Below are 25,000 nucleotides of genomic sequence, written 5' to 3'. Positions count from 1 at the left end.
TGCACTCTCTCTCTGTCTCTCTCTCACTCCCACACATACCATACACACGCAGACCTCCATCTCCTTGCCTTGTGTGCCATCCCCACGTCAGGGTGAACAAGGTGTGTAATTGGTAATTTAGGAGTGTCCTCCCCGTGCCTAAATGGCAAGCTCATCTCTCTGCCCGCCGCCGCTGTCACCCAGGACGAATCACAGGAGAGCATTCCTGCCCGTCTGTCTGTCAGGAATAATCACCTCTATTTGCATTTAGAGTATGTGGCAGGAGCTCGTCACAAGTCCGGTTATTTCGTTTGGAGATGCTGTGTGTGTGCGCGCGCGTGTGTTTACGTGCGACAGAATAACCAGACTGACAGCAGTCTGGAGGTGGGAAGGTTTTCTCAGGACACAGTGCTGCAATGTCAACGAGTAGTCTCCCTCCCATTGAATGCAACAACGGAGATGTTAACTGCACTTGAGACGTCCACGATTATCTGTGTGTGGGAAGCACAACTATCCGGAGCAAAGTTAAAGTCACTCCAACCTAGATTCCTGTGCCCTTCCTACACACAGCAGCCCACATCTACACCCAGGGGATATGTTTGGCCTGGTTTGAAGTCCCTCTCCCCAGGCCTTAGTCCTCCCTATGTATACTAGGCCTACATGCATCTCCAGTCGCCTAAGACACTGCAGGTATTGACCGGGATTCTAAAACACCAGCTGGCAGCATTCCAGATCTGTCTGGCACGGCGCCAGAGAGTGGCAGAGTGTCAGATGAAGGGCAGAGGGCCTCAGGAACACTGCAGATAGCAAGCAATCACGCTAGGACGGAACGAGTCCTCGGAGCAGTCGAGATAATTAGGAAGATGGATGAATAACAACTCCCAAGGGGGCTCATTTCTGGAACGCCTCGGTCAGGCTGCTGCAGTCGAGAGCTGTGCATGCTTAGTGCGTCGGGGAATAGAGGTCCTGTGTCCTGGAGAAGGAACCAGCTCAACGTGGATGGCAAGCTGATTTCAGGTGCATTTGATGACATGACCAGTAGGTAACTTCCGAAGGTGTGTGCACTATTATTAGATGCAAGGCTGCACCACCCCTCACCCCAGATCAAATCAAAATGCAGTAATGTGGCACCCTCTGGTGGTGAGTAAATACTCTCCACAGACAAGCATCAAACTTGATATATTTCACGACATACTGTGTAAAAGCAGTATACATGAAGGCCATTGAAAAGAAGAATGTTTTAATTCAAGATATTAAAAATTGTTTTACAAATAACACTGTTTGTGTAAATACATTGTTGTGAGAGTACAAAATAGCCCCATAATCAAGCATGTGTTTCGCAGGGTGTAAACTGGTAGTGTAACGGGTCTGTGGTGAGTACCAAGTTCACATCACACATAAGGCACATACAGCATACACTTAGAACACGAGCGTTTCGGACTGCATTTGGATTCACACAGAGGACGTCTGTATACTTCGAACCTAAATCAATGTCTTCTGATCTTAATGGCCACCATGAATACACTGAGAAAAGGACAGCAACTACACACATTCCAAACATACACAAACACCCTTCCGAAACGGGAATTCAGTAGATCTGAGAAGACAGGAGAGATGTAAACAACATAGCAAATACATTGAAGTATGTTCCCCCACTGGTCTAGGACGCCCAGACAGGGGTGCAACTATATAGCTCTCATCCTTCCAGATCATTCTGGTATAACCAAGGGCTGTGGGTTAGAGATCTACACACGGTTTATGGCTTCTTACTAGTGCTGGTTGTATGACAATTACTAGTGTGAGATGTAAGAGGGGGAGAGGGGAGTGAGAAGGTAAAACTAAGACATGGTTGCTGGTGTCTTTTAGTGGCAGAGGAATACATGAAGGCATACATATGAACAACACGGGTAAATATACAAAATAATGGTGAGATAAATATATAAAATAACACTGAGGAGAGGTATAAACTCCACAGGAAGAAAAGAAAGAAGGAATTAGACACCATAAAGCAAACATAACTTTGGTCAAGTGTCTGTTTCCTGGCATTGGGCATCTTCCTGATTAGTGTAGGAAACTGGCCAATTAGGTCAGAGGAGGGGGGGAAAAGGTCAAATGCCATTGGTCGTTGGATGTATCTTCGTCTCGCTGGATGGCACACGAGGCCCTCACATGAACCCAGAGCTGGGGAAGTAGAGAGGAAAAAGAGAAAGAGGTTAAGATTGCGCTGGTCTCGCGTCCCCAAAGAGGCGTCTGATTTGTCGAGGTTCCGGCGGGAGCCGAGGACCGGAGCGGGTCGTACTTTTTTCGGTCCTTGTCCTTCTTGCCGTTGGTGTTGAGGCTCTGAGCCTGCAGCAGCTGGGCCGCGGCGCGCCTCTTACTGAAGGAGCTCAGGTCCTCCTCCAGGGACCGCCTCTTCTCCTCCAACACGCCCTTCTCCTCCGCGTGCAACCGCTTCAGCTGCTCAAACCTGCCCTGGAGCTAAATACGCACCCGCGTGCGCGCACACACACACAAACAGCAGGGGGTAGCAGAGAGACTCGGTTAGCTCGGTTAGCTGTGACAAGGGTATATTTATTCCGGGCGCATTCTTGGAGGGGCTTGTTCTTGGTATGCGCACCTCTCGCTCAGCGTCTTTGAGCTCGGCCTCCTTCTCTTTGACTCGCAGCACAAACATCTGCCTCATCTCCTCCTCTCTTCTCTGGAGATCCCCCAGGAACTCCTGGCGCTTGGCCTCGTATGTCTGCTGGAGACTAAACACACACACACACACACACACACAGCACTGGTTTCATGACGAGGTCAAAAATTGCCCAAATCACCTTCCAGTCAAAAACAAACAATATCCCCTTGGGTCAAAACCAACCAACCAAACAAACCTGACAGGCCTACCTGACGGGTTTGCACTCAGGGCCGGTGTCCTTGAAGCCCATCTCCTCCAGCTTGCAGCGGCGGTAGAGCTCGTAGTGGCGCGTGTGAGTCTGCTCCCTCAGGTCCTCCATGTTCACACAGATCAGCATCTCCCGCAGCTTCACGAAGTCGCAGTGGCTCTCGTTCTCCACTGCAAGCGCACGCACGCGCGGGAACACGAGAGCCCCGTAAGCGGCGCAATAACGACGGCCGGCGAGTCCAATACCCATGAGTGTTGAGCTCCCGCGCACGTGGATACTTTACCTTGCACGACGCCCCATGGATACTGCCGAGCCTTCACCATCTTGTTCCCCACCGACACCTCCTCTGTGCTTCCCACCACGGCAAACGGCAAATGACCCTGCACAAAAGCACATGACCCCTACTGACAACCAGCAAAGAAAAACTCCCTGAAAAACTCCCTGACTCCCTCCACCCGCTAAGCAATCGTGATGATCAACACAAGCTATAGCTTGCACGCGTGTCCTCCTGCACGTTCGCTGCGCGCGCGCGGTGTGCGTCTCACTCACGTTCATGGTGGTGTTGACCTTAGCGACGGTCTCGTCGTCGAGGGGGAACTGGTAGATCTGGACCCCGTTGCTGACCAGCTCGCTCATGATCTTGATCTTGAACTTGTGGAGCTCGCTCTTGCTGATGGTGTCTGCCTTGGCTATCACCGGGATGATGTTCACCTGGAGGGGAACAGTGGAGAGCTCACACCCTGGGCTGTGTGCGTCTTACCTCACACTCGTGTCCGGGTTTAGGCGTGCAATCACAATCACAACTCGTATCCCTCCGACTTGTCGGGAAAACATGATCGGGGTAGGCCTGCCACAGCCTACTCTTGTAAAATGCTGAGGATGCCATAGGCTTTAGTCAACATTCCTTTATGTGCTGGGCTGGCTGTTGTGTTTGTGTTGTGTTGCAGAGAGAAAGGGAGGGGGAGCGAAGGGGGGAGAGGGAGAGAGAGCGATGGAGAGAGAGAAAAGGAGTGTGTGAGAGACCTTAACCAGGAATGAAACCTCTCTTGTCTACGCAAGTGTACGGGCTGGAGCACACACACACACACACACACAAACACACTACAGCTACACACCAGTCCGGTGTATCACACCAGTGCCAGAGAGAGACTACTCTCCTCTTTCTCTCAGCCCTGTTTGTTTCGGAATGTACTCCATCTCTCTGTCTCTATAGCACAAAGGACAGCTAGACCGGGAGAGACTCACAGCATTCCACTGAGCATTCAGCAGCACTCTCTATTTACATGTAAATTAGAGGGTTCCTGAGAGCTCTGTACCACACACACACACACACATCCAACTTTGGGGTGGCCTGCAGTTTTCCCATGCTCTCTCTGTCAGGCTGAGTGCAGGAGGCAGACATAAAAACAAACAGAATATCACATAAAAAAAAATAAAAAAAAACATGATAGATAGGACTAAAAAACAACATTACACACTCATTCGAACACAAACAAGCGCAGGCATAATCCTACAAAGCAAATACCAGAGCTATAAATAACTCCGACATCTGGAGCTTAATATGCCTGTCCTGGAACGGAGTAAAGTTCCGGACAAACACACAGTGGCACACTGTGGCCTCTGTGCCACTGTGTCGCACACACACACACACACACATGTAACCTGACACCTCGGGCCTACATACGAAAGCGATACAAAAACACCCGGGGGCACCTTGCTGTCAAGCTTCTTCATGGTCACCAGATCCAGGGACTTGAGGGAGTGGCCCGATGGAGAGATGAAGTACAGGCAGGCGTGGACACGCGAGTCATGGTAGTTATGCAGAGAGCGCTTGATCTTCAGCTCCTCCTGCAGGTACGTCTCAAACTGCCGGTCGATGTAGTCCACCACGGGCTGGTAACTTGGGGGAGGGGACCACGGAAGGGGAGAGAGTAAACAAATAGAAATGAGATCGTCCACGCGCTTGCCCGAAAACGGCCATTTAGTCGCTGCCTCGGAGTGAAAAAATACACGGGCCCACGCGCACGGTGACCTCCGCACTCGTCCAGCCGCACTCACCTCTCCTGCTTGTTCATCTGGTCTCCGAAGCCCACCGTGTTGACCACGGTTAGCCGCAGCCTGACGTTGCTCTCCTGCAGGTCGTACGTCTGAGCCCGCAGCTTCACCTGGGGCTCGAAGTGGGACGACTCAAAGTTCTCAAAGTTGGTGTTGAACAGAGTGTCCATCAGAGTCGACTTGCCGATGCCCGTCTCACCTGCGGGGGGGGGGGGGGGGGGGGCATAACATTCGGGTCACGCCGATCCCATTCCTACAACTCTGTATGGAGGCTACACCAAACACGGCATCATGCAGTTGGAACTCCAGTTCGAGTAAAATATGCTTTGTTTAACCCACATGCCTCTCTGTCTTTATCTCTGGGAATACAACACACAAATCATGCAACATGTATGAAAATCAATTTCTAACCACAATGTGAATGTAGTGAGTGTATGAAGGTGCCGGAGTGATGCTGATAGATGGTCAGTTAGTTACCAATGCAGAGGATGTTGAAGCAGAAGCCTTGGCAGGTGGACTTGTTGACCAGTTGGTCTGGCAGGCTGTCAAAGCCGACATGGCCTGACAGGTTGAGGGGGCGTGCACCTGTGTCCTGGCAGCAACAATATAGATAGAGGGTTCAATTTACATCTATCCTTAATTCCTGAAAATGATGCACACCTACACGTCGAGGAAGTGGAATTGAGGGTCACAAACTGGGCATTCCAACCTCCTTGAACCATCTCAGTCCTTATCTCCCGGCTTCTGGGCTCTCTCGTATATCCTCTTTCTCTCCCTTGAGTATAGTTCCTATCGGTTTCTTCTAATCTTCCCCTCTCTGATCTGGTATTTACAATAGGAACACCATTCGCGGGTCAAAGTGGTTTAGCTTGGATAGCAAAGGGGACTCAAATATTGACTCACACCTATCTAGCTGGCTGGCTAGCTAAGGCTAGCTAAGTGGATACACAAGTCATGCCAACAGACTTCATAACGTTGTCATTTTGCTGTTAGAACTTGAGATGGTAATATCAAACTCAACTAAGTTCAGAGAGTCATGTAGTTTATGTAGAGTATGTAGTTTAGATAGTTATTATGCAATATGTAGCGCCCATCGACTACTGAAGTCACTACTAGTAGTATCGTTTTGCCCTAGCATCATCAGAACAACGACAAGTTAGCAAGGCTTGCTACTGCTACTAGTAGCTGGCTAAACAATGTACTAGGGACTATGGAAAATCCGCAAATAAATGTATCATTGTAAAATCGGGTAAACTGAGTCATTTTCATTTATTCTTAGATGGCTAGCTAATTAGGAAATTAGTTACTTTGGCTAGCTAGCATTAACGTTAAACTGGAAGGAGGACACTCCCTGGCTCGGCTTTCTATGTCAGGAAGATTACTTTCTCAAAACACGAGTCAAGAAAAATCCCTGCATAATTTACTATAGTCACAGTCCCTCTAGCTAGCTATGTAGAAATTAACAAAAAGACTACTAACCAGCTGTCGTGCAACATCAGAGGAAGCCATAATTCAATTATAAACGTCAACTCTTTATGAGTTTATCAGAAATTGCGGCAGTACAGTTGAGTTGACTTGATGGCAGTCAGATTCCTGCATTACAGATTCACCGCAGAGCGCAAATATCAAGTAGGGGACTCGTTTTTGCCTCTGATTTTCATAACTAAGGGAATGCAATATCAGAAATAAAATAGTATTTTAACACAATATTGTGTATTTTTAAGAACAAAATAAGTTATATATGTGTTTTTGGCGTGTGTATATTTACATTTAGAATGTTTATGGACTGGGTCCCCCCTCATTTAAGTCGTTGGTATTGGCCAACTCCCATGTTGGATCGATCGAGAACCTTAATGGTGGCTTAAGCAAAGCAGTTTCAGTCGAGCGTTTGTAAGGGGGCGTGGCTCTTGCTGTTTTGTTGCTACTGCGACCCCTGTCTGTAAACGCTTGTCTCTCCTGTACTAGGAGGAGAGTAAGAGATTACGAATGCAGAGATGCTGTCATCGGCCTACTTCAAAGAGCTGTCACCTTTCGACGAATGAGAGGATGCTACACGTAAAGAGTGGTTTTAAAAACAGCAATTGCGCATGTTGTGGTGTCGACGAGTGTCCAGGGTCATGATGGCGACCAAATTCACCGAGCAAGCTGTGTTTGAGTTTTTAACGGAGAGAGGAGGGAGGGTCAGACAAATAGACCTGACTGATCACTTTGAAGCCATTTTCAAGGATGCCGAATCAAAGAAAACGTTTGACAAAGACACTCTGCTACGGTTCGTGGACAATGTTGCTGTTGTGAAAATGGTGGATGGAGTGAAATTTGTCAGCTTGAAGAAAGAGTGCAATGGATCACTGATGCGCGCGGATACGAATGGCCATGATAAAGAGTGCAATGGCAACGGTGTCGGTACAGAGGAGAGTTCGCTGTCAGAGCAGGGAGCGCAAACTGAGACGGAACACGCCGAGGTGGGAACCATCAATATGAACACTATGCAGAAACAAAGCGTGGCAACTGCGAAATCCGATTTGAATGGCAACTCTGACATCAAATATAAAGCAGTAGATAATGATTCCCCTGTATACGGCAACAATCACCCGTGCATTGAGGAGGAACCAGCCATGTCCCCGAAGGAAACGGTGGTGGACTATCCCTCAGGGGAGGTAAAGCTGAGAGAGAGGAGGAGGAGAGAGTCAGCCCCGGCTATAGGGTTGGAGCATGATTCCACCAGCTTAGGTGGACTACCTGGCCAGGTGCGAGGGGGTCGGAGGGTGTCCCGTGGCTCGCAGAGAGCCCTGCTGACCACTGGACTCTCAGAGGACAGTGTCTGGGAGGGGCTGGACTCTGGCTGCGTGTCTGGAGATGGGAGCACTCCCAAAGGCAGCCGCAGGAACTTCATTGAGCTGATGATGAGCAGTTCTCCACAGGTAGGAAACTGTGAAACAGCAGTGTAGCCATTACACTGTCAAGACCATTCACAGACCTGACCGTTTGTAGGTCAAACATACACGATATATCAAAGCTGGGCTGCTCTTCTCAGAGCACACAGCTTGTTTCACCCTCATGGGTTCTCTGTGTTTCCCCAGGTGCGCCGGTCTCTAATTCACCGCGGCTCGCGGCTCAGGGACTCGGTGAGAAGTGACGGTGACTCCACCTCGCTCCTCTCCTCAGCTGACGACGCAGACTGCGCCTCGGTGGCCCTGGACCCTGTCGAGCACGAGTGGATGCTGTGCTCCTCGGACGGCCTGTGGGACAGCCTGCAGCCCCTGCTGTCCCTTGAGCCCAGCCTCATCTCCAAGAGAGACTTCGTGACAGGCTTTACCTGTCTGCACTGGGCAGCCAAGCAAGGCAAACAAGAGCTGCTGGCTCAGCTGCTAGCGTTCGCCAAGGAAAACTCGGTGCCAGCGGACGTGAACGCTCGCTCAAGCGCTGGCTACACACCCCTGCACCTGGCAGCCATGCATGGGCACACACAGGTAGACTGATATAACAGCCATGCCCTGACATCTGTTTTCCGTGGAGACTCGTGCCTTGATTGATGTTGTGCCTCTTTTTTTGTTCCGCGTCTGCCACCTGATTCTACCCTGTCAACCCTGCCCCATCTCTCATGATACTCTCCCCCTCTCATCCAGGTTAGGACCACGTGCTTAAGTGTTTCTCTCTGTTGTGATTGACAGGTGGTGCGTATTCTGATGTCAGACTGGGAGGCAGACACCGAAGCCAGGGACTACAGTGGGAGGAAGGCCAGCCAGTACCTGCCCTCTGCTGTGGCTGCAGACCTACAGGAAGGGAGCGCTGTCTCCCCTGGAGGGTACTCGGACCCAGAAAACACAGACAGTGGAACGGGTCGATGGCGATTCCCAAGAGTCCTTCAGTCCAACCTGAACCCTCTGAGGCTTCTGAACATGCCCACCGAGGGGACAGGAGAAGGGAGTGGGACGGGGAAGAGCAAGGGCATGCACAGGAAGTCTTCTCTTAGCAGGATCAATGCTCGGCTGCACCGTGGACGTTTCCGGACCCAGATCATCCACAGTACTTCCTTTAGGGAGGCAGGGGAAGTTAATGGGGGGGACAATTCCCCCACCAGCCCCCTCAAACCCAGACCTCTGTCCAACCTATTTGGATGAGCTCTCCTAATATATTCAAGATTTGTTATTGGTTGTTTCTATACTAAAATAACATGGAGAAAGGTAAACTATGCTAAGCAAGAAATATTTAAATGGAAGAGGGTGGTGAGAAAATAACACACTTAGGTCCACACTATTCCAAGGGATTATGTTTTCTATTTTGCAGTGTACAATGATTATTTATATAACATTTTCTAGATTTCTATTTGCTTCCGTTTGAAGGTGCTACTGGTTGATGTATTCATTAATTTAAAGAGACAATAATATTTAACCGCTGAGTTATAGAGTACTTCACGTTTATTTGACTGCACTTGACACTTTGAAGGTAGCAAAACATTGCTGAGATTATGACATGGTAGGTGTCCAACAGCAGACTGAAGCATTGTTACTCTGTCCCTGTATTTGTTCTTTTGACATCTACCATGGTTTCAAGTAGTGGTTGTCCAGGGAGAGGGAAGTAGAAGAGATGTGCAGTAGTTTGGGGTTGAGGTTAGATTTCCCTGCTGTGTAGAGGCAGTTAGTCTGTCGCTGTGTTATTGTGTCTACATGACAGTTGAAGCTAGATCAAGACATTCAATAAATGACAGCCTGTTTGAAGTCTGAACCTTCAAACTAGTGCTTCCTTTGTGTATCTGGAGGTCAAACGTCCTATGATGGTCCTAATGACTAGCGTACCTCGTGTACTCCTGCTTAAACCTCAAACTCTCTCTAAAGATGCTGCTTTGTAAACAATAATTTGTTCAACCTTTTGTCTCCTGTCTCTAGTAGCTAACTATTTGCTGTAGAGGTTGAATGTTTTTATGTTGCACAACACTGTATGCTATTATGTTGCACCGTATCTTTTGGGGGGGTTTGATCACTATAAATGACTGTTACCATAATCACTGAGCCAGAGGGTTTGGCTGTAGTTCCTCCTCACTAATATTTAATTAAACAGTTCATGCTAGAGGCTACTTTCATTTATATTTGTAGATGCACCCATTTGGTTCTTTTGTATAAAATGAGATAGTAAATACCTGTATGCTGTGCACTGCTTGTCTATCTGTCTACCTTTCTGTTTGTAAGTCTGTGTTAAACTATTTGTCATGCAATTTTCCTCAGAAGTCAAATACTGTGAAGATTATGTGTAAGAAATAATGCGAAAAACCCTTTGATGCTGAGCCACTGCCAGCCAAATGTAGTTCCCTTACTTCTTGTGTCCTTTTGTCTGTATGTTTCACCATCACATTTTCATGTTCGGGAATTAAAAAATGTTTATGTAAATTATATTTGTGTGTGTGTGTACAGTCTGTTTAAGCTTAAAGAATGATAATGGTATGTTCCTTAGATCTCAGTAAAGGTTTATTTTCTCCCACTTATATACATTTGAACTATTTGGGTCAGTTTAGAACATTTAGAACTTTTCTGTGAAACAAAAAGTGAAGTTTGGTGTATGTTCATCCTTGCTGTTAAATTATTGATGTCCTGTATCATCATATTACTTAGGCTGGGGCTGTCCATTGAATAATTCTGTATCTACAAGCTGTCAGTGAAGAGCTTTACACCTGTTCAGATCCAAGTGAACTCTCACTCTGCACCTGTTATGTGATCACCGGGGTGAGACACAGGACTGCCTGTAGTCAGAGATACAGGCTCTCTATAGCCACTCCTGTCCTCTCAGACGTTTTACTTTTCCAAACTGTCTGCGCTAGATTGAGGACCCCATCAAAGAGACTCTGGGGCAATGGGGTTCAATGTTATGAACCCCCTGATTGCCCCTAGGCTGGAGTAGAGCTTTGTGGCTGACTGTGTGACAGAACTCGGTGGAGGAGAGGCTCCATAGCTGCTCTGACCCACATACACAGTGAGGGGAATAATGCCTATTATGTAAATTCCTCTGCTTCTTTTCAGGGAAACTGTGCCAACTTTTTTGCCTGGGGGTAGGCCTACGAGAGAGAGAGAGAGAGCGCTCTGGTCTCTTTCACCCACTTTCTCTTCGTTCACACACACAGGGAACATGAGCACAAAGGGTGATATGCCATATAGTCCATTACAAAGAGAAAAACTGAATGTCGCATGGCCTTGAAAGCCATGATAACTTAAATATGTGGCTTTTAATTGATTTGGTTAATTTGTATTACAACTCTCAATTCGTGCAATCGCATTATGCAAACACAGTTGACTGCCGCAAGGTGGCGGCAAGGATGGTGGGATGGAGTTTTCACTGCACTTCCAAAGTGGAAGAGATGCTGGCTGCGTCACAAGGTGAAAGTTCACCAAACTGGGAAGTATCCAACGGTTAGCTGTCGGCTCTGTGAAGTGTGTGCCCTGATTGTCGAAGTTGTGTGCTCATCCTTTGAATTTGATCAATGCAAATAGCTAACAATATCTAGCTATAAACAATAAGCTAGCAGGTGGCGAATAAGGTTGGTTTCTTTTTTTGTTGCCAGCTGTATAATTCATCATCCACACAAAACAGCCAAGCTAGTAGCCTATTAGCTAGCTGCTTCCGTGAGTTGCTGGGTGCTATTAGCTAATTAGCCTAACTTGAAATAACAACAAGTCAAGTGAAAACAAGTCTACATTAGCGCAATAAGTAATGAGCTAAAACATTTTGGGATGTGATTTGTCTTAACATAAATGTTGTTAGCTCGCTGCACGCTAGCCTAGTTAACATTAGCTAGCTAAACAATTAGTCAAAATTTGACTTTTTCCCCAAGACCACCTCGTTACGTAGCTTATAACTAGGTAGCCAACTAGCCTAACTAGCTAGCTAGTCAAGGTGGTCGAACAGACGGAAGGGATCCCCCTAGACTAGCTAACTACCTAAAGAAGTAAAATAACATTTCACAATATATCTGTACTGTGTTTTTAAACCGGAACGGTTTGAAATAATTATAATAATAATAAGTGTGTATCTACATGATCAAGGACAATTCTGCAACCTAGTCTAACTTTTTTTTTAAGCTTAGCGTTAGCTAAATTTTTGTAAAATTCCTGACAAGGGTCGAGAGCTAGCCGATCAGTAATCTACTCCCCCCCCCCCCCCCCACTAACTTTCATTACGTCTACTAGATAGTGCTCTGCATTTTATTCTGCTATTTATCAAGAAAACTAGCCTACTGTGTCTCCACTTTTTCTGTTCCAGCTCCATCCTTCCAGCCAGCAAGCTGGCATGATGACTACTATCGTCCATGATACCTCAGAGGCTGTGTGTCTATGCAAGGAGTACAACCTGTACCTAAAGCCTATTGCCAAGATGACTGTCAGTGTGGCCTTACCTCAGCTCAAGTTGCCTGGAAAGAGCATCTCCAACTGGGAGGTAATGGAGAGAGTTAAAGCGATGGTATCTCCAGAGCAGTTCTCAGCTCTGCGGATTTCCAAAAGCACCATGGACTTCATCCGCTTTGATGGAGAGGTGGAGAACAGGGGCGTGGTCAAGAGCCTGCTGGGACGCCTGGATGGAAAGACTATCAAACTCAGCGGCTTCACGGACATATTGAAGGTATGGCGTGAACGGGGATCTGGGGGGGGGGGCAGCTAGAGACTATTATAAGAGCAAAATAGTTTTGGCTTTGTGAATGAATGTGCTCCAACAAACGGGTTGTAACCATTGAACTCTCCTCTGGTCTCCACAGGTGCGTGCTGTGGAAAACAAGATGGACTTCCCCACCCGTCACGACTGGGACTCGTTCTTCCGTGACGCAAAGGACATGAACGAGAGAATGCCAGGGGAGAGACCTGACACCATCCACCTGGAGGGCCTCCCTTGCCGCTGGTTCACCCAGAAGGACGGCCTCCCCGACCGGCCAGTCGAGGCGGTGTTGCAGGCTGTCTTTGAGTGCTTCGGACCCATCCGAAACGTAGACATCCCAATGCTGGACCCCTACAGGGAGGAAATGCTGGATAAGAACTTCAACACGTTCTCTTTCGGAGGCCATCTGAACTTCGAAGCCTTCGTCCAGTACCAGGAGTACTGTGGCTTTGCCAAAGCCATGGACACACTGCGGGGGATGAAGCTCATGTTCAAGGGAGAGGATGGCAAAGCTGTGGCCTGCAACATTAAAGTGAGTGTCCTGACACAGACACACAGTCACAGACACATACACTTGTTTCCCCTAGGTTTACAGCTTTGGAGGGGTGGGGGGGGGAGACTGGAATTCCATCTGTTCCATTAAAGGTAAAAGCTAGTTAGACTTAATTAGTTCATGGCATGCGGTTCTGCTGACTGTTGGGCAGGAGAGACAATATGGGGTAGACGGTGAGAGCTTTAGATGGAGAGACTGGTTTTGTCAGTGAGACAGAGGGCAGCCTGTTCGATCCAGCGCTTGTGTAACAAGGGGCTTTTAGCCAGATGAGAATCAGGCCTGTATTATCATTTCTCGGATCACTGGACCGACCAGTGAGCTGAGTCACTAATCCATGGAACAAAGCCACTCATCACAAATGAAGGAGAGAGGAATGAGGGGGAGATCGTCATATACTTGCAGAGACCAGGATGGTCTTGCGTTTCCCTTCTGAGTTTGTTTACTTGCACAGTTTCACAGGAAGGGGAGAGCGAGAAGGGGACTTCCAGGTTACATTCACATTTAGCAGACGCTCTTATCCAGAGCGACTTGCAGTAAGTACAGGGACATTCCCCCGAGGCAAGTAGGGTGCCTTGCCCAAGGACACAACGTCATTTGGCACAGCCAGGAATCGAACTGGCAACCTTCAGATTACTAGAAACAAGGTCGAGGGCCTTGGATGCAGGCCTCAGCTCGTAGACCGCGCGTCGATACCGATTGACTTCCTCCTTCCTGTTCCGGTAGGTGACCTTTGACACCAGCAAGCACCTGAGCGAGACGTCCCTGAAGAGGAGGCAGCAGGAGAGGATGAAGCTGCAGGAGCTGGAGAGACAGAGGGAGGAGCAGAAGCGACGGGAGAAGGAGGAGGAGGAGAAGCGCAAGGAGGATGAGAGGTGAGGACATGCAGAGATGACAACAAACAAAAAGAACCCCATTAGGTCTTATGATAAGCAGTCTGTTGGAATCACACAAGTGCACTGCAGAGCTGTGTGCCCAAAAAACCCCGGTATGCTATAGATGCATGTATGAGCTATGGTGATCGATTTTTTTTATTACTCTTATCATATGAAACATTGGAAGTCTCAATGTTCCGTTGTTTAGATCTTTCATAAGTGTGTGTGTATGTACGATATTTCAGCATCACTTGGACATAGATAGCGAAGAGCAACATGAAACGTAAGGGAGAGAGGGGACAGGACATGCATGAAACGGCTCGGGTTCGATTCGAAACCAGCTGTCGCGGTTAAGTCCTTAGGCTACGTGGTGCGCGCACTTAACCGGGTGAGCCAGCGGGGTGCCCCCCCCCCCCCCCATTGCCGCCACCCCCCCCCCCCCCCCCCCCCACAGATCCGAGAGATTCGGTCGAGGAGAAAGAACCGTCCCGTCGCTCTCTCCGGAGCTTTAGCAGAAGGCGTCGTCGGTGACGGTGCTTCTGTGCCTCTCCCCAGGAAGCAGAAGGAGCAGGAGGAGGAGGAGAAGGAGAGGAAGCGGGAGGAGCGCCTGCGCAAGCGCGAGCAGAAGCTGCGGGAGCGGGAGGACAAGCGGAGCCAGAAGAAGGCCAAGAAGCTCCAGGAGGAGGAGCAGAGGCGGCTGCAGATGAAGATCGCCACGGAGGAGCGGAGGCTGCTGCTGGCCCAGCGCAACCTGGAGTCCATCCGCCTCATCGCCGAGCTCCTGGGCCGCGCCAAGGTACACACACACACACACAGAGAGAGAGAGAGAGAGAGACCTATTTTCCACTTTCCCCCCATCTTACATTTAGTCATTTAGCAGACGCTCTTATCCAGAGCGACTTACAGTAAGTACAGGGACATTCTCCCCGAGGCAAGTAGGGTGAAGTGCCTTGCCCAAGGACACATCATTTTGCATGGCCGGGAATTGAACCGGCAACCTTCTGATTAATAGCCCGATTCCCTAACCGCTCAGCCATCTTCAATCCGCTGTCCTCTTTCCCCCAGGCCCTCAAGCAGCAGGAGCAGGAGAAGGAGAGGGCGGAGCGAGAGCAGAGGGAGCGGGCGGAGCAGAGGCGGCAGAAGGAGGAGCTCGCCCGGCTGCAGCAGCTGGAGGCCTGCCGGCGCAAGCAGGAGGAGGAGCTGCGGCGGGTGGAGGCGGAGAAGGGGCGCGCCCTGGAGCTGCAGCGCAAGGAGAAGGAGTTGAGAGGGCGCCTGCTCGGGAACCTGCTGAAGAAGAACGCCGGGGAGGACGCCCAGCCTCCCGGGGACCCCCGGGACCAGGGCCTCGCGCTGCCCACGGACCAGGCCTCGCTCCTCGGGCCTCTCGGCCAGCACGGTGGCCTCCAGCCTCCGGTGAACGGAGGCCGGGCTGCGTTGGAGCGCAGGGAGAGACCGAAAGCCCTGAAGCGCTCCAAGGTCTCCGGGCGAGCGGGGAAGGAGGGCAGAGGGGCGGATCGGAGAGCGGGAGGGGACGAGAGGAGCGGACGAGAGAACCGGAGAGGGGGGGACGAGAACAGGAGAGGCCCCGGCAGACAGAGCAGGGAAAGGGACGGGACGAAGGCACACAGCCGGCCAGCCAGGGGGAGGAGGGACGGCCATAGGCGGAGCCCCAGCCGCGAGCGCAGTTCCAGCCGCCATAGGAGGAGCCCCAGCCGGGGGCAGAGCCACGGCCGGGGGGGGAGTCACGGGCGGCACCGGAGCTCCAGTCGTGATAGGAGGAGCAGCAGCAGCAGGAGGAGGAGCCACAGCCGAGGGGGGAGGAGCCACAGCCGAGGGGGGAGGAGCCACAGCTCTCGGAGCAGCAGGTCTCGGAGCAGGGACAGGCGCAGCCGTAGCCGCGGCAACAGGAGAGGGCACAGGCACCGTAGTCGGAGCTACAGCCGAGACAGGAGCCGCTCAAGGCGCCACTAGCTGAACCAATGTGGATGAGAGAACTGGCCCACCTTACCATCGAAACAGAAGCCTGCACACACAGACCACTGTAGAACCATCGCTTCGAGATAAACCCTGTGCAGAGTAGCAGTCAACCAGGCCAGAGATATGCTGATTTAGGGTCTTGTCTGTTGAGAGGATCTCTCCGCTCTCGGAAGGCTCACTATCAAGCTCCTTAGTGTTCCCATTACAGTGTCCTCAGCCTGTAGAATGTGAAGGTCATCGACTGCTGTTCCAGAAACCCAGTGGACTGTTCTGGAAAACGGTTTGTGTCTTCTACTGCACCGTGGGAGACACTAGCAGAACATATAGGAAGCAATGCTGTTTGACTGTGTTCAGTATCAATGCTGTTCACGGGGAATGCTGGGAGTTGGAGTTTGGCACCACACAAGCGGCACACTGACAGCGACAGTTATTTCAAGTTCAAGTTATTTCACTATGTCAATTCCCAAAGAACGGATTCAAATATAATGCCTACCCCCACGTCTAACCAGACACAGCAGTCTGGGCTGTGTAAATAAAAGCTTGCTTAGGTCAGCGTGTACAGTTCAGTATGAGACAGTTTAGGTTAGAAAAATTGAGAGTTGAGTAATGAGCCACAATCAGTCCCTACAGGGTCCTTGATCTTGAACATAGTGGTGCCTCCATCCATGGAACCTTATTGCGCACAATACCACATCTCTGCCTCCCCTTTGCTCCTGTCTGACCTACCATGGGACAGGGTAACCATGGGATGTGCAGCGTTTTGCCTGTGTTAAAGATAGGGGTTTGCTTCAGCTAGGTTGCCTTATCAATGAAGACCTGTACAGAGATGTGTCGTCAATTTCTTTTTCTCTTTTGCATCCACAGTTTAAGACTTGAGATGTAAGGGTGTCTTAAGTACAGTCTCTTATGAAAGCCGCCGTTTTGACCTTGTCGGTCTGCGAATCAGCCCGTCGATCCGTTTGAGTTGGTGTGTGTTTGTGAACCTGTGTCCTGGCCATTTTGACTCCTGCATGTCATGCGTACACACTGGAGACAGGACTTCATATGTTTAAATAAAGGAAGAAAAACGTTCCGTTTTATTCATGTTTTTGTCTGCGTGCACCTCTATTATGAATTGTGGAAGAGCTTTTTGAATCCTTAAAAGTCCGACATTTGTAACGCGTGAAATATTTCACGCGGTCAGTTACATCTTATTGTGGCGTACTGGGGCTAACCTGTGTGTGTTAGATAAGGCACCAGTCTGTCTGCGAGCTGTCCTTTGTCCCTGGCCTGAGCCTTGAGCCGTAATCTGGGATATCTGGCTGTAATCGGATTAGACCACTTCTCTGTGTTACAGCCCCTGGGTGGGCCATGCTACTACTACACTCCCCCAGTCTGGGATGCTACTCTGGGGCTGACACACACACACGCACACACGGGTACGACTGATCCTGGGCAGACGATTCATTTAACTCTATTAGAGGGTTGTACTCACTCCGGGGATCCCGAACCACATCTTGAGTCCTCGCGGTGTAACACGGAGGAGTTTTATCATCAGGGAGGTGATGACTGAATCTGCAGGGAGGGCTTCCACCATGGAGTCTGCTGCGGCTGCTCCTGACTACCCTAGGAAGATCTTGGACTACATGGAGGGCTTCTTGGTCTCCAAGGTAACATGCACAAATGAGAACTTCCAGAACTTTTGATGTTTTTTTCGGGATACGCTTTGGGTCTTTTGTCCGTTTGTTGAAGGTAGACAGGAAATGTGAGGGAGATGGGGGGGGGGGGTGACAGGCAGAAATGTCCCGAGTCTGCTGTGTCGGGGACTTAGCCCAAATGGAATGCACTCTATCCGGTGGGGCGCCCATTCATCGTGAACTTTTAACGACTGACTAGGAATTAAAAGAGTTCAAGAGAGGCTGTGCGATCATTCTTGGCAACCGCTGGTGCCTTTTTACGACCGGTCTGTTTTAATGCACCTGACGCAAGTCATCAAGTGACTGACGCACCCTGTTCTAACCGGACATTTTGTGTTTGTCAGACTATGTTTGCGGCGTGTGAGCTGGGTGTGTTTGACCTGCTCCAGACCTCAGGGCGCCCTCTGTCTGCAGGAGAGGTAGCGCAGGCCGTGGGGGGCAGTCTGGATGGGATCGAGAGACTGCTGTCTGCCTGCACAGGACTGGAGCTGCTCACTGCCCACACACAGGATGGACAAGGTCACTCACATGTACTCCTTCCCTCTGTCACTCACTCACCTACACTCATTCACTCACCTTATGCCCCCCTCCCTCTCCTTCAGTGATGTACAGTAACACGGAACAGTCCCGTGTGTATCTGACCCGCTCCAGCCCGGTGTCTCTCTACCACTCCATCCAGTACAACTCCAGAACCATCTACCTCTGCTGGCACTACCTGACCGACGCTGTGAGGTGAGAGCCAGCTCAACCCCTCAAAAACCTGGCAACCCGGCCTCAAATCTACGCGACGGATTAGGTGATAGTAGAGACTTGGGTGGGTCATGATAAACAGGTATGTTGTGTGTTTGTCTTGTCTCTCCTCGGCATGTCTCAGAGAGGGCACAAACCAGTATGAGAAGGCATTTGGGGTCAGCTCCAAAGACCTGTTTGAAGCCCTGTACAGGTAAAACGTCTTTCTTCTCTCTGTCGCTCTCTCTCTTGCTCTTTGTCTCACTCTGTAGCTCTCTATTTCCCTTCCTGTCTTTCTCTCTTTATCTTTGAGTTCCATACTTTCGATTTTTCAGGGTCAGTAGGGAGAGGGAGGTGGAGACAGGAAGAGAGGGTGCAGGAAACCGAGTTGGAGAAGAGGGAAGAGGCTGTGATTGGATTCTCTACTGGCCTTGAGGCCTAGATTGAACTTAAAGACCCCAGTTTTATTCATTTCAGTGATCTGCTGGTCAGCAGTTTTCAAGGATCGTCATACTTTTACAACAAAACTTTCTCTCTGTTGTGCTTTTTGTCAAGGAGGCCACAGGGAAGAGGACATGAAATAGGGCTGTGGAGCTTTACAGAGAGCAGGATTGGCCGGCATGGCTGGCTCTGACTGTATATGTCAAGACTTTGTGTGTGTGTGTGTGTGTGTGTGTGTATGAGGATGAGGGACTATTTGTGCTCTCTCTTTTGCGTTGCGCCCGGTGGCCGAGCAGTGTGACGGCGTAGTTGGAGCGGCTCCTCAGGGCCATGGCAGCCCTGGCCGTTCTGACCCGATGCATCCTGTCAGAACCCCTCCACAGTCCAGCGGGCACACAGCATACTGGATGGCAGATGTGTGTGGGAGTGTGGCCGCGGGGAGTCTTGGTGTTGATGTGTCTTGAAACTGTATATTTAACTGTTGTGTGTGTGTGTGTGTGTGTGTGTGTGTGTGTGTGTTGCAGGTCGGATGAGGAGATGGTGAAGTTCATGCAGCTGATGAACTCCGTCTGGAACATCTGCGGCAGGGACGTGGTCACAGCATTTGACCTTTCCCCTTTCAAGAACATCTACGACCTTGGAGGTAAAATAACCAGGAGGATGAGCTGCACGCTGCGTCAACGTCACAGGTGTCAGCTCTCGATTAGCATAGGTTGGAGGGTTCAAAAACATGAACATTTAGGGAATCAAGTGCCAACTGTCGCAGAGAACACAGACACACACACAGTGACCTTTATTTGCCTTTGTGACAATGACTAGAGTAATCAGCCATAGTACCACAGGCACCTTCTGGCTGTCCGCTGATGGCTCCCATTCAGACCCAGAGGTCTAGAAGGGGAACAGTGTGTAATGGCACATTTGACCACAGGGGGGGGCTCTACCGCCACAAGCTGAGACGACAAGGATTTGTGCCTTCGGGGTGGACCCACACAGGCGCATGCACACTCACACTCACATAGTGACATTAAATGGTGTGTGTGGTGTTTAATGGGCTCCAAGCCTGTGGCCTCAGCAGAGATAGTGATGAGAGGGCTCTGTAGAGGACAGCCAGACAGATGTCTAACAGCAGGAGCGCGGAGAAGGAGAGGAGAGGGGAGGAGAGGCGACAAAAGGGAAGCGGGGAGAGAGAGGAGAGGCGAGCCCCCACGCTGAGGAGGAGCTGGTCGTGTGTCTGTGCGGGGGAGCGTTTGAGGGGGGGGGGGGGGGGGTGGGTGTGCGTGGTGCGGGGTGACATCAAGCTGGGATGTCCACCATCATGTCTGGCAGGTTAGTGATGGGGTGAGCTCGCAGGCTGGGATGTCCACCATCATGTCTGGCAGGTTAGTGATGGGGTAAGCTCGGAGGCACAGAGCAGCAGTGTCCCAACAGACTCCGTCTCTGCTGGAGGGGCCGTTATTAGTTCTACCTGCGGGGAGGAGATTGGTGTTTCCTTTCTTATTTACTCCTGCTGGGTCTTCACATGTCTGTTTGTCTGCCTGTCTGCCTGTCCTGCAGACACAGCAATAGAAAAGTAGAGGGCCGGTAGGAAAAATGTGGTTCTATCTCTATTTCATTTTGTCCTCCTTAGTTTTCAGTTGCTGTTTCTTCCTGGCTGTCAGTGTGAGCACGCCCAGAAGCAGACAGACACACACTCTGGCCCTGCGTTAGCCTCTCCTAACAAGGTTGTTTGTTGAGGGAATTCCTTTGATCCTGCTCACTGCCCCCACCCCCTACACCTCTCTCTGTCTCTCTCTCTCTCTGTCTCTCTCTCTCTCTGTCTCTCTCTCTCTCTCTCTCTCTCTCTCTCTGTCTCTCTCTCTCTCGCTCTCTCTCTCGCTCTCTCTCTTCTCACACTCTTCAGGCTGCAGTGGAGCATTGGCAAAGCAGTGCACGTTGGCATACCCAGAATGCACTGTAACAATCTTTGACCTCCCAAAGGTGGTACACATGTCGAAAGAACATTTTGTTACCGACGGCAACCAGAGGATAGGCTTTCACGAAGGTACGCCGGGCAGACCAGACCAGATCAATAACATCAAACGCCTCATCAATAACATCAGACATCAGATTAATAATAGCAAACATCGGGATACACACAGGCTGAGATGAAAGCGTTTGATGTGTGTGTGTCTGTGTGTGTCTGTGTGTGTCTGTGTGTGTGTAGGGGACTTCTTCAAAGACCCTCTGCCAGAAGTTGACCTCTACGTTCTGGCTAGAATCCTCCATGACTGGACGGACCTGCGCAGTATAGAGCTACTGACCAAAGTCTACCGGGCTTGTAAACCAGGTGCACTTCATGCACAAACACACACACATGCACACACACACATGCACACACATTCACACAAACACACACACACACTCCCTGTTGGAGCTGTTCTAACCATGAAATGAGATCTGAGATGAGATATTTGACAATGCAGCTGATCCTACAGACACGCTTCCTCCTCTGTGTGTGTGTGTGTGTGTGTGTGTGTGTGTGTGTGTGTGTGTGTGTCCGTGTATCAACAGGAGGTGGGGTATTGCTGGTGGAGGCGTTGCTGCATGAAGACAGATCAGGTCCGTTGACAGCCCAGCTGTACTCCCTGAACATGCTGGTGCAGACAGAGGGGCGAGAGCGGACGGCAGGGGAGTACACCAGCCTGCTGTCTGCCGCCGGCTTCAGGAGCGTGGAGGTGCAGAGGACGGGCAAGATATACGACGCCATCCTGGGGCATAAATAGAGAGAACCGCAATACCCCTGTACTCCCTGGCCCCTACAGATGACCTCCTTCCCCCTGGACTCTTTGTCCCCTAGAGATGACCTCATCACCCCTGGACACCCTATCCCCTAGAGATGACTTCATCACCCCTGGACACCCAGTCCCCTAGAGATGACCTCATCACCCCTGGACACTCTATCCCCTAGAGATGACTTCATCACCCCTGGACACCCTGTCCCCTAGAGATGACTTCATCACCCCTGGCCACCATGTCCCTTAGAGATGACCTCATCTTTCCTGGACTTCTAACTTCTATCCTCTATCCTACCTTATCTTCTAACCGCTGGGCAGCCAAGTGGACATTACTGGAGACCCTAGTCTAGATGATCTCTCTTCATTTGTGTTTTTACTGTCGGGATAAGAACACTGGGCTTTCTTCTTATGATGATGCTCATTCTCTCTGGTGTCCCTCGGGCGCGGCAGACGATCTCTGTGTCAACTGCCTGAAACACCTGTCTTTATGCTCATGTTCTAGGTATAATTGAGTGTGTGCTCTACCCTGCTGATAAAAGCGATCTGGCTCATTGCGTGAGTCCATGGCATTTTTTCCCAGCTCACCATCTGCTACTCACTATGTCGTCTTTGTATCTGTTGGGGTATCACTTGCTGTCTGTATGTCTCCGTCCCCCCACTTACTGGTGCCTCCTTGCTCTTTGTAATTGTGAATTAAACTGTCTTTAAAAGGCATGAAATTAGAATTGATGTCAAATCCCCCACGGAGACAGCCCAGTGTGAGCATAATAATGGCAGAGTTAAGTGCTGGGTTAGAGGCACTGACATCCCAGTAGGCAGCAGTGCCCGGGAACAGAGACGTGACAATTAAGCTTGTTGCGGCTCTCAGGTTAATGGTGCAATGTCTGTTACAGGAAGACAGAGCTGGCTGTGCATGACTGAACTGTTGTTCTTGTCCTGATAATCAGGGTTTGGACAAAAGTGCAGGTTTTGGAACCATTAGGATGAGAGGCAGGGGGAGGTTAGATGAGGGGAATGTGTGGGTATGGGTTAGGGTCAGGTTCTTTCTGGTGAGCAGAGGTGAGGTGGGGATATCTTCACTTCATGTCCTCATTATGTTACTAACCTTGCCCTTAGCTACTTCTGGGGCAAACAAAAAGTTGTTGGTGTGCTTGTCTGTGTCTGTGTGTGTCTGTGTGCATATTGTATGTGAGTGCATGTCTGTGTGTGTGCCTGTTTCGTGAGTAACCCTTCAGGAGATCTGATGATGTCATTGTTATGTACCCACAAGCCTTTGCATGACTCTCCTGTGAGACGACAACCCCAGGGCATTCTGGGGAACAGACTTCCAGTCATGCCTTAAGACTGCGTGTGTGTGGTTATAAAAGTAAGTGTACATATGAGTGTGTGTGTGTAACAGAGAGAGTGTGATGCATGGTGGTTTAGCAAAATGTTTTTTCCTTCAGTACAAAAGCTGTTGGCCAGAAGCGTGTTTCTTTAAATTCCGAGCAGGCAGCCATCTTTAATCAATAGGGATTGTTCAAATCAAACAGAGGGAGGTGATACTGCAAAAGCAGCATTCTGGTTTCCATCCCTCTCATTACAATGGCAGGGAAGAAAGAATAGGGACGGAGGGATAAAAAGAGAGTCCCCCTCCCTACGCGCACACACACACACACACACACACACACAAAGCAGGGAACATTTGATTGAATTCTGAGGAGTGTGTCTGCGTGTGTAAGATGCTTATTGCCACCTGGAAACCTTCTTTCGTGACGCATCAGTGACAGCAATATTGAGCAGAGGACAAAGCCTGTCTACCCTGTAGGCTTTTAACACACACACACACACGCCAGCTAAGTGTTTGTATGCAACACCTTCCACAGTCTGATGTGATGGAGTATAAGCCCCAGGAGCAGTTTTCATCTGGAGAGAAATGCTGTAAAACTCGGGAGCTGGTCCCTGGTGTGGCTGATCTCTCACGCAGGGCTTAGAACGTGAACTGAGGAGGGTGCTGAACATGCTCTGTGTGTGTGTGTGTGTGTGTGTGTGTGTGTGTTCGTGCATGTGTGGGTTTGTGCCTATGAATATGGATAGAGTATGGATATCCTTTTGTTTTGTTTGAAGATTGTCTGTATCTGCTCCTGATAATCTGCAATCCCCTTTTCCCTGCTCTATCCCTCCCGCTCCTTCTCTCCACCCCTCCGCTCCCTCCCTCCATTCCCTCCAGCTCTCTTGATCGCAGTTCTCTCCGTCTCTGACTCCTCCTCTGCCCCTTAGCCAGCGTGACTAAAGCCAGTTGGTCTCAGTCGGACACAGACACTACTCGCTGGACAACAGCAGCCTCTCCCTCAGGGCTGACAGCGACTGTGCAGACCGCCCCCAGGCAAGAACATTCTAGACACGCTGAGCGGCAGACTCAACCTCTACTTCATGCCACTGGCTGAGGTGAGGGCAGATGGGCTGTCTGAGCTCTTGGCTGGGAGTTGCTGGTTCGAATACAGAGCAGACAAATTATCCCTCGTCCAGGACACAGCGCAGGAGGCCTAAGGGACTGACTGTGGGAGAGTTAAGGTTTGGTTCAGGAGAACATGAAAATAAGTCACAGTATCATATTATTGCTCTCTTTATAATGAAATGAGTAGATCAAAACAAACTGCGTGATAATGTCAAATGTGGTATTTAAATGATGTAGGAGAAATCCTACATATATATGGTCTATACCTCACACATCATATAACGTATACATGATGGTCATATAGCTTTTTTGTATGTGACAAAGAGCACTTTCCTCATGCACCACACAGGTAGCTACACAGGTAGATGGCCTGGCACAGAGAACTAGAATACTGACCAGTGCTGAGAATCGCCCCTCATGTTTGGGGATAAAGTCATGGGCAATATTGTTTAAGGTTAATGGATACAGTTGCTGTGGGTGATTACTCACAGGGGAAGCTGGCCTTTAGAAAGAGCACTGTTTGTTTCGGCCAACCGGAGATGAGCTGATTAGCATATTTGCCATGATTGTTTTGTGTTACACTGTAAATGCCAGGGTCGCTAGGATCTATATCTGACAGCATCAGCGCAAGCTTGACAATGCCTGAGTGACACACACACACACACACACACACACACACACATTCAGCCACCACAGAGAGTACACACAGAGACAGTACTCACAGTCAACATGTTCTCTTTTCTCTATCGTTCCATATGAAGACATGCCCTGCTGCTCCATGTATCTGACTGGTGGGATCTGCGACTTGAAGCGGTCGATGGTACTCATGGGATTATGTGGTTGATTAGCCAGCTTTGTGGTTGATTAGCCAGCTTCACTCGTGTTGATTCCACATGTCCACATTGGTCATTACAGCAGCGACAATGGATCGAGTGGTTATTCTGTGGGCCTCGCTGTTACAATTTGCCACCCTCCTCCACTGAT

The 25,000-nt window shown here is 49.9% G+C and overlaps 4 protein-coding genes across 4 annotated transcripts; 3 read left to right on the top strand and 1 right to left on the bottom strand.

Annotated features, from left to right (window-relative positions):
* Positions 1–1,202: 1,202 nt before the first annotated feature.
* Positions 1,203–6,545, bottom strand: septin10 (septin 10). Its single transcript, XM_062457033.1, has 10 exons — positions 6,402–6,545; positions 5,400–5,514; positions 4,926–5,121; positions 4,581–4,767; positions 3,417–3,578; positions 3,151–3,247; positions 2,869–3,037; positions 2,597–2,729; positions 2,279–2,457; positions 1,203–2,160 (listed from the first exon to the last, which is right to left on the bottom strand). The coding sequence occupies exons 1-10, from the start codon at positions 6,429–6,431 to the stop codon at positions 2,145–2,147; spliced, it is 1,284 nt and encodes a 427-aa protein (XP_062313017.1). The 5' UTR covers positions 6,432–6,545; the 3' UTR covers positions 1,203–2,144.
* Positions 6,546–6,872: 327 nt separating this feature from the next.
* Positions 6,873–10,300, top strand: sowahca (sosondowah ankyrin repeat domain family Ca). Its single transcript, XM_062457032.1, has 3 exons — positions 6,873–7,843; positions 8,003–8,392; positions 8,594–10,300. Exons 1-3 carry the CDS (start codon positions 7,010–7,012, stop codon positions 9,041–9,043), a joined length of 1,674 nt encoding a protein of 557 aa, XP_062313016.1. The 5' UTR covers positions 6,873–7,009; the 3' UTR covers positions 9,044–10,300.
* A 979-nt stretch (positions 10,301–11,279) lies between these two features.
* On the top strand, positions 11,280–17,030 carry akap17a (A kinase (PRKA) anchor protein 17A). The gene is made up of 6 exons (XM_062457031.1): positions 11,280–11,448; positions 12,171–12,527; positions 12,661–13,089; positions 13,834–13,982; positions 14,538–14,778; positions 15,048–17,030. The coding sequence occupies exons 2-6, from the start codon at positions 12,198–12,200 to the stop codon at positions 15,951–15,953; spliced, it is 2,055 nt and encodes a 684-aa protein (XP_062313015.1). The 5' UTR covers positions 11,280–11,448; positions 12,171–12,197; the 3' UTR covers positions 15,954–17,030.
* Positions 17,031–17,299: 269 nt separating this feature from the next.
* Positions 17,300–22,585, top strand: asmt (acetylserotonin O-methyltransferase). Its single transcript, XM_062457029.1, has 8 exons — positions 17,300–17,608; positions 17,980–18,154; positions 18,238–18,367; positions 18,510–18,578; positions 19,330–19,448; positions 20,706–20,846; positions 21,009–21,131; positions 21,356–22,585. The coding sequence occupies exons 1-8, from the start codon at positions 17,504–17,506 to the stop codon at positions 21,565–21,567; spliced, it is 1,074 nt and encodes a 357-aa protein (XP_062313013.1). The 5' UTR covers positions 17,300–17,503; the 3' UTR covers positions 21,568–22,585.
* Positions 22,586–25,000: the final 2,415 nt, after the last annotated feature.

Source organism: Osmerus eperlanus, chromosome 3, assembly GCF_963692335.1.
Source record: "Osmerus eperlanus chromosome 3, fOsmEpe2.1, whole genome shotgun sequence".
NCBI lineage: Eukaryota > Metazoa > Chordata > Actinopteri > Osmeriformes > Osmeridae > Osmerus > Osmerus eperlanus.
Note: the sequence above shows the minus strand (reverse complement) of the source record. Positions and strands in the feature narration are given on the sequence as shown.

What these genes read in the sequence shown, in the direction of transcription:
- septin10 (XM_062457033.1), bottom strand. Translation starts at nt 6,431, where the DNA reads ATGGCTTCCTCTGATGTTGCACGACAGCTG. An exon ending in TCCATGGGGCGTCGTGCAAG is followed by an intron (nt 3,038 to 3,150) that starts GTAAAGTATCCA and finishes GTGCGCTTGCAG; the next exon opens with TGGAGAACGAGAGCCACTGC. An exon ending in CCTGAGTGCAAACCCGTCAG is followed by an intron (nt 2,730 to 2,868) that starts GTAGGCCTGTCA and finishes GTGTGTGTTTAG; the next exon opens with TCTCCAGCAGACATACGAGG.
- sowahca (XM_062457032.1), top strand. Translation starts at nt 7,010, where the DNA reads ATGTTGTGGTGTCGACGAGTGTCCAGGGTCATGATGGCGACCAAATTC. An exon ending in TGATGAGCAGTTCTCCACAG is followed by an intron (nt 7,844 to 8,002) that starts GTAGGAAACTGT and finishes GTGTTTCCCCAG; the next exon opens with GTGCGCCGGTCTCTAATTCA. An exon ending in CCATGCATGGGCACACACAG is followed by an intron (nt 8,393 to 8,593) that starts GTAGACTGATAT and finishes TGTGATTGACAG; the next exon opens with GTGGTGCGTATTCTGATGTC.
- akap17a (XM_062457031.1), top strand. Translation starts at nt 12,198, where the DNA reads ATGATGACTACTATCGTCCATGATACCTCAGAGGCTGTGTGTCTATGC. An exon ending in GCTTCACGGACATATTGAAG is followed by an intron (nt 12,528 to 12,660) that starts GTATGGCGTGAA and finishes TGGTCTCCACAG; the next exon opens with GTGCGTGCTGTGGAAAACAA. An exon ending in AAGCGCAAGGAGGATGAGAG is followed by an intron (nt 13,983 to 14,537) that starts GTGAGGACATGC and finishes GCCTCTCCCCAG; the next exon opens with GAAGCAGAAGGAGCAGGAGG.
- asmt (XM_062457029.1), top strand. Translation starts at nt 17,504, where the DNA reads ATGACTGAATCTGCAGGGAGGGCTTCCACCATGGAGTCTGCTGCGGCT. An exon ending in GAACATCTACGACCTTGGAG is followed by an intron (nt 19,449 to 20,705) that starts GTAAAATAACCA and finishes CACACTCTTCAG; the next exon opens with GCTGCAGTGGAGCATTGGCA. An exon ending in GAGGATAGGCTTTCACGAAG is followed by an intron (nt 20,847 to 21,008) that starts GTACGCCGGGCA and finishes GTGTGTGTGTAG; the next exon opens with GGGACTTCTTCAAAGACCCT.